The following is an 11,249-nucleotide window of genomic DNA, read 5'->3' on the forward strand; positions in this document are numbered from 1 at the left end:
TTGTCTTTCAAGTTCTACTAAACTCTGTGATCGGTGCTTCTCAAAGAGTGTTCAACCCATTTTTTTGGGACATGTAGTTTTTCACGCATATCCTCTTTTGAAACATTGAAAGACATCTATACTTCCACTTTGGATGTTCTGTTGTGTTTTGGTCTGCATTCAGGGAATGATATGGTTCATTGATTATATTCCTTTTACAGAATACTGGAATACGTTCCCCAAAAATATGCCCTCCATAAAGCAACTATTTTTGGCGGTTCATAACAGATATCAGTGAGCTTCCCTGTTGCAATTATCTTGACAGTCTTTTCATGTTTAGACTTGGCAGAGCAGGATTCACAGAGAAGCAGCAGAGCTTAAGAAGGACAACGAGTTCATTTATCACGATAGAATCCCTGCTTCAGACAGTTTGGAAGTCATTGGGCGCGCGGCTCTAGCCAAGTCTCTGCCACTCTCCAAACCAGCTTCATCCAGTTTTGCAGACCTGTTTTCCAAGTTGGTTCCTATGGCGGTCCATAATGCTCTGCAGGCTTATGAGTCACGCAAAGGGGAGATAATCAACTTTGAAGTTGGTCGTCTTCGCGAGGGAACGCAGTTAATGAACAGGTCAGCAGGTGACGGCATGAATTGGACTTTTTGAATATGTTCTCCAGGACATATTTAAAAAACTAAATGAAACAAAACGAAAGACATAATCACTGTTTGATTATGACACGTTTGTCTGTTTGTGATTTAAGATCAATTTTGTACTCCAGTCCAGTAACTCCAAAAACCTAAAAGAGATATTTCTTCTCATCATTGTATGTATTGCTATCCCGGAATAGGGTCAATCGAACGCACCCTAAGTACTAAAGCACAAACTAATAATATCTTTCAAGTATCTAGGTATTTGTCAAAATGAAGACATTTAGAAACAGGAAGCATCATAGTTTGGAGACGTCTGTTTGCTAGATTTCAGCACTGTTATAGTTGGAGTTCTAGTTCTTGAAGATAAACTGTGGTATGCGCTTATACAAGGATTCTGAGTCAAATGTTAAGTACCTTTACATTTCCTTTTCTGTGGATGAATAATCACAGAACCTTTCCTTTAATGATTCTTGAATTAAATAAGAAAAGCAAAGTCACGCAAACTTCTACGTTAATCTTCGAAGTTGGTGGTATAAGCCCATTTCTTTACATCCATTGAACGTGATCAGTCCATTACATATATGTATTTTCATCTCACTGTTCTTGTATCCTGGTCACCAGTGTCCTCGCGTCGCTAAACTTGCCGGCTGCCATAGAAGACTTGTCAGGGCAAACGATCCCCAAGTCCGTGTTGGACAAATCTGCAGCGGTGAATGAGAAAGGAGGCGTGAAGTCCATCGATACATACATGCAGGACCTTCCTGAATTGCTGCAGAGAAACAGAGAAATTCTCGATGAGGTTAGAATATCCATTCTTGGACTTGTCCAGAATGAAGCCTCAAAACAGAGGCGCTGTAGTCAAGTGCGTTCATTGTGCATATTGGACGATTCAAATAATTACACCACCCTCGCCTGCAAATCCCAATCGTAAAGCAAAACTAAGACACAGAGAAGTGTTACTTTTCCAATTTTTTTTAATGTCCATGTTTTTTGGATCTTCGATCTCATGATGGCCTCTGTAGAAGGCTGCAAATATCTCTACTTTTCCGATGGACTTATTGAAGTTTCGGTTTTTCACAGGGCACACGGATGATGGACGATGAAGAACGCGATGATACGCAGATGAGAGATCGCTTTAAAGCCAAGTGGACTCCAAAGCCATCAGCTGAACTCACAGTGCAACTGAGACAAGAGGCGGACAAATATCGAGGAATCATGGAGAACGCCGTGAGGGCTGACGGAGTCGTGCGAGAGAAATACAACAAACACCGCCGCCATATGGATCTACTTAGTAAAGGAGAGGTAAATTAATGAATCAGGGAAAGGTTTTCTGTGATTGATTGCATTGATTAAAGTACTGTTATTTGATTGGATTATAATAAATTTCGATTGGTGAAAACTTTTGAATAGTTTGCGCTTGCTGCACAAGCGAACGCTTATTCTCATGATGTTCGATCTGACCCTTCCACTGAAGTATTTGAAATGTATATAGAAAATGCGGTATATAAATACCAGTACTATTACCATCACTTTGTGTTTGGCAACAAAAGATTTTTAATAATAATTTATGTTAAAACTGACTGGAGTCAACTTATTTAGTATACTTTTTTTTACGGTGAGTGTTTGGCGTATCAACTATCGCAAAAGTTTCATAGGGGCAAAAATGTTATAGGCCAATATTTCACGATTTTTACGTGTAATCGTCACACAATTCTGGCAATACCTCCTCTAATTTTTGCCCATTCTAAGAGTCAAACGCTGCCGTTTATTTGGTTTCACGGATGCTTTCCCTAGTGGGAAAAAGCGTATAATATTGCTTTCATGGTCGTAACAGTTTTCTGACGAGAGTTACGTTTGGTTTACAGGCAGAGTTGAGTGCGGCTATACCAAAAGTGGGGGCAGCGTCATCATCGTCAGCCTCAAGTCCTGCTGTGCAAGAACTGAGAAAACTGATGGAAAAAGTAGACACTATTAAAGCCGAGAGAGACGCTATGGAGCAAGACTTAAAAGTACAGCAGGACGATATGGGTCGGTATTATAACATGATGCGAAGTTAACCTTATTTTACTGTGAACCGAAGGAGTGTTTTGAAGCACTGTTAAGTGGCTTTCATTTGAATGGCAGGTTCACTGGTTTAGGATATCAGCCACACACTTGAAAGTTACAACCGTGTCCAGCATATGATAGTGCCACACTTAAGTGATGATAAATGAATTAAATAAATAAATTCATTAACAAATAGTAAAGTTGAGTGGTAGCTTTAGAATTATCTACCAAGTGTTGTTCCAAGCCACGATGTACAGTAAAACAATATGCTACAAATCACAGGAAAGTGCTGCTCAGTAGCTTTGATTTAAATCGTCACAGTTAAGGATTTCATCCACGGACTCAAATCACCGTGTACAGCTCAGAAACAGCACCGCAGGAAAGTGCTACTGGGTTGCTCTCGTGTGAATGGTCACGCTTTAGAATATCTTTTAAAAAACACAGCAGCTACAACCACTTTACACAGTGTAATAAACGGCACCATAGGAACGTACTGCTTATTGTCCTACAACGCCCCACTATACTTTAGAATGAATGAAGAGTTGGAACCAAAGATATTGAAGCAAAGTTTGTCTCTGAGAGAAAAGGCTCTAGCGGACAGAAAGTTTGTAATAAATGTGGCTGTAGGAACACTTGTTAATCCAATAATGTGTACTTGATTTTGCAGCTGTGAAGTTTCTCAGCGCCCTTGCTGCAGATGGTACTATCCCGGATGTAGAGGGAATTATCACTTCTAATTTGAGCACGGCATTTGATTCGCTAAAACAGAATGTGACTGACAGCATGGCAAGCCAAGAACAGGTTTTGGCTGCAGTTCAGGTTTGTGAAATTGAATACCTTAAAATTCGGGATATAAGTGCCCCGATACCCCCCCCCCCCAAAAAAAAAAAAAAACGACCTCCCCCCCTCCCTTCTAAATCTCCTACTCTAAAAGCCCTACTGTAATAAGCACCACCCTGGGCTGTTACAATTATCTCTTACAACCTTAGCCAACCAACTTTGAAACAGTACTTATTGCCTCCAATAATAAGCCCCCCTCCCCTAAGAAAGTACTTTTTGGCAAATACCAACCAAGATCTCCTATTTGAAATTTTACTATGTCTTTTGATTAAGCGATCTTTCCCAATAGAGTAGTGATGGTATATTGTGTCATATGCTTTGAGTAGGAAACCAATCAAACATCCGAAAACTGAGATGTATTGTGGTGAGTGATAAGCTCGGAGACTGACAAATTGGGATGTAACTGCAGCCTCGACCAGACATAACAAATTTTGAAATTCAGGCTATTCAATTGTAAGTTTAAGAGTCTTAAATGCACGCCCCGGGCGTTAATATGAACCTTACTTTATGTATCGTTTCTACCAAAAGTGCGTTGGTCCTCGCGATTCTTATCATTTTTGTATACTTTAAACCAACTTTATATACTTACTTACTTAATTATTTGTAATTCATTTGCTGGTTGTTGCGAACTTCAGCCAAAATGTCTTTCGGAGTCTTAACCTTGCCACGAAATTTGACTGTATTAAGAGCCGTTGTCTGAGAAAACCGGGCAGGCGTCACGGATGGGGGTCGGCCGATTTCCTTCACTTTTTAGCTGTTTTCTAGTTTCGGTCAGTGATGTTGAAAGGCAATATTTTTATATTCAAACACCTTATAGTTTTCGAGATCCGACCACCCCCCCAAAAATCGGCCTTTACGGACGAGAAATCCGGTAAAATTCAAATGCTTAACTTCGGTAACGCGTTGACAAATTACTCGCTACTCAAATTCTACCAACTTCGAGAATCTCTTATTTGGATAGTTTTTCTCTGATTCTAAGTCATCTCAAACTTTCTCGACGCGTTTATTACCTCAAGAGAGGAAAAATGATTTGCACGTAATAAAATTCAAAAGATAAACATGTGTGTTTATTGACTTTTCGTAAGATCGTTTTCTCAAAAAGGCGGCCGTTTATGGTGAAAAAAAATAGTTGTAAGAAATCATTATCATCCCCTTAACACGAATAACGAAGCTGAAGTTTGGGATCTACAAAATCAGAAGCGCTATCAACCTTGATTTCAGGTGCATTTCATGCGTAATATTGGACAAAATAACATGTCACGCACATTGTCACGCACTTTTTATTGACAAAAATTTTGTCAAATTTTAATTTAAGCTGTGGCTCTTTCCCTGACAATTTGATCGGGTGCCGAAATAAGAGCCTCAATTTGTATTTAGAACCCTAAACTGGTCAATTAGTTCCCTTCTCCAATACATGTATATTTAATTTCTGATTTTTGGGATGTTTATATCCGATTCTTGTCGCTTTTGAAGTGTTGCTGGAACTCAGCCCGCTTTGAAGCGTGGCAATCTCACGAGAGAAAAACAGTGTACAGCTTTCTCAAACGTTAATTTTTTCCAGAGTTTCTGAGAGTCAAAAAAATTCTTGGTCTGACAGTGATTAAACCTTTAATGAAAGCGCTTAGTCCATCTAATTTTTTGGGTCTAAATGGAACTGAGTATCTGAAATAATATTTCATTATATTATTCATTATAAATATTCTTTTTTTTAATAAGTAGCAACGCACTATATCAAACAAATGGCTCAACAATCAACGAAGGAAATGTTCTGTATTAGTTTAGCTGATATTGATGCCTCAACTTATCTGTTAACATTTTTTAAATTTGAAATTTGCCTACAAAATTTCGGAAAATAGTTCGACAAACATTTTTCTCGTCGGAATTCAGTCATCATTAAAAACTGCAGGAAAATGTAATTGTCAATATTTTCAAATTGCGCACTTTCACCGCACCAAGAGGAAATAAAAGTTCACGATCTCCAGAATGAGCTGTTCGTTTTAAAACGCAAATTAACCCTGTGGTCCAGTTCCGGAACAAAATAATCCCACGATCGTCTCAGTGAAATCTTGCAATCATGATTTACACAGCCATCTTTCCTCGCTTGGTATAAGTGGAAGAAAAGCGAGATCATCAAACTGTATTTGCTTGTGAACCGACCAGTTCCAGTTGGAGCGGGTAAGAAAAAGTCATTCTTACTTTTCCGGCATGAGAAAAGTTTGAGTGGCCAGTCTTCAGTTAACTTTTTCTTTCCTCCATAAACAATTCCAACGAGAGAGCCGCAATGTTGATAGCCTTGCAAAATATGACGATTTTTTAAGGTATTTGTAAGCCTTATGATCACATCGATCAATTAGTACTTAGGAAAGGAAATAAAATTCTCCAGGTAAATATCCTTTGTTTCTTACTGATCTGGCGCAAGTCTTTTCATTGGAAGTGTTTGTTTGGGTAAGGTTTTTTTTTCTTATTCCAGGTTATTACATATAGAATCGTGTCACCGTTTTCTGTAAAAGTAGCTTAAGAAATAGAAGGAAAACATGTCGGCTTTTAGAGTTTCGCCTACAAATATGAAAAACTATGCCTGATTTCTGTAAAATGTTACCAAATGGTACCCCGCGCAATCCTTGTCGTGTAAGGGGAGGGGGGGGGGGGGACCCTGTGTCTCTATTAAGGGAGCGGGTTTTTGACGACGGCACCACCTACAATATATGATGATTTTTGCAGTTTATGACTATGCGGCAAAAGTAGATCTCAGTAGCAACATTTATTAGTATTCATAAAGAAAATGGGGGTATAAGTAACAGCGGAGTTTTCAGAGATAATTTAATATATTACGTTGTGTCAGCGTTGTTTTTGTTTTGTTTTTGTCTTTTTATTTATTTATTTATTTATTTTTGTTCTTTTACTACTTGTTTGACACTAAAATTCTTGCATCGCAAGATATCATAGCATATCACTATTTAATTAGTTGACTTTTTTTTTTTTTTAATCATTTTGCCATAAAACTAAATTCTAGTGCTCTACAGTGCTCTACTCTGCTTTCTTTCGACCGGTTCCATCTGCCGTGGTGAAGCATGACAGTCTTCGTAATTTAGGAGAAAAGTAGCCTGCAGAACAGGCGTATCAGTGTTTTTTGCGTTTCTTTCCGGCGAGCGGAGGCAGGCACGAGGCGAGCGCAAAGCGTGAGTGACGCGCAACGGGAGTGGCGCTCTCATCGCGCGTAACTTGCGCTCTGTGCTTGCCTCCGCTCGCCTGAAAAATGCAAACAAAAAAAAAAAAGCTGTTTGTTCTGTAGGCTAGCGGTAAGCTAGCGGTAAGCTTTGGCAACACGACGTACCTACACCGTCCACACTTCTTTCTGGGTTAAAGGAAAGGCAATACTTTTGGAAACATCGCACATCAAATCTACCACTACCGGGAAATCTTATGGAGTGTGTAAAATATGCTGACGGGGGGGACTCGGTGGTGTAGGGGATAAGTAATTTACCGTAAAAACGTTTCAAAAGTCTGGACACCGCCTCTTTAATATTTGCGCAAGCACCTTTGAAACTACGAAATTGTTTTTAAAAATTTACCAGAACACAATTAGCTGTGGTTGGTTAGTGTTCCGTGACATTGATGTCACCATGGCAAAACGTTTTGACAACCCGTTTTTCAAGAGAAAGGAAAACTCCTATTTTTAGCTGAAGAAAGATTACCTTTGTCACAGTAACATTTATGTTTGTAGGTCATATTTAATACTGTTGTTTTTGGGCCAGTCTGACGTATTGTACAGTGGCTGGACTCCTGACGGTGGACAGAAAGCGGTAAATTTAGCCCTCCCCCCCATCCCATCCGTACTCCCTCCCCACTCTTGCCTTAAATGTCGAATTTGCCTATTTATTAAAGTTTCCAGAAACGTTAAAACAAAATTACGTAATGAAGAATTCAGTGTAATGTTTTGAAGCATTCTCACTCGTGTTTAGTCCGTAGTCATTCGAAGTTAGTCGTGGTCACTCCTGGGCACTCGGGTGTACTTTGAGACATGACGTTTTGTCTAAGCATTTGTAAGAGCTGTGCAGGCCTATTCAAGGTGAGATCACTTTGTTCACATTGCGGTTTGCACAATCTCAGTATTAAATCATGAAAACATCTATGTCTTTAAAACAACAAAGAACTGAGACGAGGCCTCGATGACGAGGCAATCCCCATATGGATATGTTGTATGATATGCTAAGTTCAGTAGATGTTCTCTACAGAAACTGTACGTACTTGAATGATTTACTTATTTAGAACTGGTGGTTCTTTGGTCAGAATTGTGAGTTTGTGACTGAGAAACGTTTTAATGAAATCTACTCGCATACTTGAGCAAATGAAATGAGATCATATGAAATCTGAGCCGCTGAAATTGAAAGGTCATACCCCCGGGGGGTACTCCTCGGAATTCTTGGTGGGGGTGTGCCGCCCGGGTCCTCAAATCCCGACCCTATTTCAGACCTAAACATGCCATTTTCCACACCCGTTTTCAGACCTGACCTCTAAAATTCATACCCGTTTTCAGACCTGATAATTATGCATCAGTGCCGAACGGAAGTTGACGCAAAGAGTAAAAGTAAGCTGGAATGACATAGTTTATCTATTTCTTTTTCTCGCTATCAGTTAGTCGTTCCAGCTACGTACTGAGAAGAAAAATATGTTTGTAAGCTTTCGTAAATGTTCCCCGCCCCAAAAACCCGACCCGATTTCAGACCGTAATTGTCAAAATCTATACCCTATTTCAGACCAAAACGGCTCAAAAACCATACCCTTTGGGGCGGCACATACCTATATACCTTATATAGGGGAGTACCCCCCCCGGGGTCATACCTTTTGAATGAAAATTAGTTGAACCAGTGTTTTATTCAGAAGTTTAGCAAGATTTTAAAAAGCGACGCGATGGAAAATCCGGGAAAATAAACAGTCATAGCGTTTTACATTTAGGTATATCCATCAAACAAATGTAGTGTAAGTTTTTATATCAAAACTTGAAGAATTTGTAGCTAAAGTGTGCGTGACAATGTGCGTGACATGTTATTTTGTCCAATATTACGCATGAAATGCACCTGAAATCAAGGTTGATAGCGCTTCTGATTTTGTAGATCCCAAACTTCAGCTTCGTTATTCGTGTTAAGGGGATGATAATGATTTCTTACAACTATTTTCTTTCACCATAAACGGCCGCCTTTTTGAGAAAACGATCTTACGAAAAGTCAATAAACACACATGTTTATCTTTTGAATTTTATTACGTGCAAATCATTTTTCCTCTCTTGAGGTAATAAACGCGTCGAGAAAGTTTGAGATGACTTAGAATCAGAGAAAAACTATCCAAATAAGAGATTCTCGAAGTTGGTAGAATTTGAGTAGCGAGTAATTTGTCAACGCGTTACCGAAGTTAAGCATTTGAATTTTACGGGATTTCTCGTCCGTAACGGCCGTTTTTTGGGGGGGTGGTCGGATCTCGAAAACTATAAGGTGTTTGAATATAAAAATATTGCCTTTCAACATCACTGACCGAAACTAGAAAACAGCTAAAAAGTGAAGGAAATCGGCCGACCCCCATCCGTGACGCCTGCCCGGTTTTCTCAGACAACGGCTCTTAAAACCGCCGCCGAAGCGGATTAGACCTGTTATTTCTGTTGAAATTTCAGGTGAAGGATAAAATTTTGTCGGTCAAAATTTTTCCCTGGGAAATCCTCCTTAGAAAGACCTTCCTCTAACAGTTTTTGTTTTCTGTTGCTTTGCTTTTTTTCTTCAGGCTGCCAACGATAAATTCGTGAAAGAAAAGCAGTCTGGTCAGGCGGCTACCGAGCGTGAAACCATGCTCAAAGACCTGGCGACAGCTTATGATATTTACATGGAGCTGATAGGTAATCTGCAGGAAGGAACTAAGGTACGGTAATGAGTGTGATTTGGCCCTGTTGTAAAACGAGCTATAATCTGGCACAAAAGTGCCTCAAGCACAAGGATTTTTTTGTAAGCAACCTATGGCTTTCATACCCCTCCTCCTAATGAAAAATTATCTTTGGGAAGGCCACGTCTAACTCTACTTTGTCGCGTACTTTTTCCGGTAAATCGTGATATAAGAAATGTGGTTGACAAATTAAAGTTATCTATACGACTAATTCAAGGCACGTGATTTAAAAAAAGTTGAGTGCATTACGATCCTTTTCCATTGTACATTTATAAAGGGAACTGGCCGTTGAAAACACGTACAATATTTGCTATTGGATTGAAGTTTTAATGGTTTGAGTAAGTAGCGCTAGATTTTGAATCAATCACAGAACATAGAAAAGAAAACGTGAATGACTTGCGATACATATCTGAAAACCTCTCATCAGTGTACAACAGAAGCACTCTCTAATCGTCGTTATCTTAGATTATGGGAACCTCACCGTAACACACTACTATGTAACTTAGCCGCAATGACAATTAGTCGCAATTAGCGTTTCTTGAGGCTTTATATACTGAGAATTTAAAGCTTAGCATTAGCGAGGGAATCAAAGCCTTTAGAGAATCAGACCTTTTTTTATTTACATAATGTTCGTTTCTTTAATTACTTTAATTCATTTTCTTGTTAACACGCCTAGTAAGCCTTGATATAGAAGCTGCCCATTTCTTCAATTTAATTACACGACTTTGACTCTGTAGTAGAGCAGAAATATTGCAAAATTTTCTCATTGTTATAAACCAACACTTGGTTATAAAACAATGATAACCACCCTCGGTCTCGTTTTATTCATTTTTTTTCTTCTCACTGTAACAGTTCTTTTGCTTTTGTCGTTTCAGTTCTATAATGACTTCACCCCGATACTTGTGCGCTACCAACAGAAGGTTAGCGATCTCGTTTTCGCTCGTAAAACGGAGAGAGAAGAGCTCTCAAGGTAAAAAGAAAACCTGTTCAAATATTATGGAAAGGAGAAATCTAATGTAGCCTACGTAACAGGCGTTTATTTAGCCAAACGTGAAGCGCAAAACATCGAGCGCGGGGGGCTTAACCTCTTGCCTCGAGTTCCTGCTCGTGTCTCGCGCTTGATGTCTTGAGCTTTGCGATTGGCTAAATGAATGCCTGTTATATGGGCTAAATCCAATGTGTTGTTGGCTGCTGGCAGACGTGGTAGAATTTTCAGGGAGAAACGAATGTCCGCTCTGCAGGCGATTTTTCTCTGCCCTGGCTTGTTACCTTTTCGTTAGTCTGTAATTAATCGCGCTGTTTTGCGTTGTTCTTATTGCAGAGATCTTCAGAAGTCAATAGCTAATCAGCCAGCGGAACCAACCCCTCAAGCCCCACCACACCACCAACCCTCAGGTAAAAGCTCCATTCCCTTGTATCTCCCAAGATGTGCCCTCCCAATTTAAAAGGAAAAAAAGCGCTGGGAACGAGATTGAAGATGTGCAGAGGACATCTTTGACATTGTTTTAAATTCCCACTGGTTGATACTGTGACGAACCCCTAAGGACGTCTGCGTGGGAGGCTATTCAAGCCCGGGTTGTTCAAATAACGGAAAACTCTATCCGGTGAATAAAATGCACTCCAACTGATACATTTTATCAACTGGATAGTGATTTATCCACTGGATAAAGTTATCCGCTGTTTGAACAACTTTGGCCAGGATTTTATCTTAAAACGAAAAATCAGTTATCATCTTCGTCAAATGCCGTCAAGTCACACAGGGCGTAATTTAAAGCTGGATCCTAGAGATTGACTCTTGAAACTTAATG

At 39.5% G+C, this 11,249-nt stretch overlaps 1 protein-coding gene across 1 annotated transcript in view; it reads left to right on the forward strand.

The window, feature by feature from the left end:
* Positions 1–11,249, forward strand: part of LOC146486349 (programmed cell death 6-interacting protein-like) — a 33,403-nt gene that overhangs the window by 20,847 nt on the left and 1,307 nt on the right. The window contains exons 9-16 of the mRNA XM_085100320.1: positions 320–606; positions 1,249–1,426; positions 1,708–1,929; positions 2,493–2,655; positions 3,341–3,492; positions 9,286–9,420; positions 10,317–10,411; positions 10,763–10,836. Of these exons, the coding sequence (XP_084956446.1) occupies positions 320–606; positions 1,249–1,426; positions 1,708–1,929; positions 2,493–2,655; positions 3,341–3,492; positions 9,286–9,420; positions 10,317–10,411; positions 10,763–10,836 (1,306 nt within the window). The remainder of the gene's footprint in view (positions 1–319; positions 607–1,248; positions 1,427–1,707; positions 1,930–2,492; positions 2,656–3,340; positions 3,493–9,285; positions 9,421–10,316; positions 10,412–10,762; positions 10,837–11,249) is intronic.

This window comes from Pavona decussata, unplaced genomic scaffold (genome assembly GCF_977016875.1).
Source record: "Pavona decussata unplaced genomic scaffold, jaPavDecu1.1 SCAFFOLD_21, whole genome shotgun sequence".
In the NCBI taxonomy this organism is placed as follows: Eukaryota; Metazoa; Cnidaria; class Anthozoa; order Scleractinia; family Agariciidae; genus Pavona; species Pavona decussata.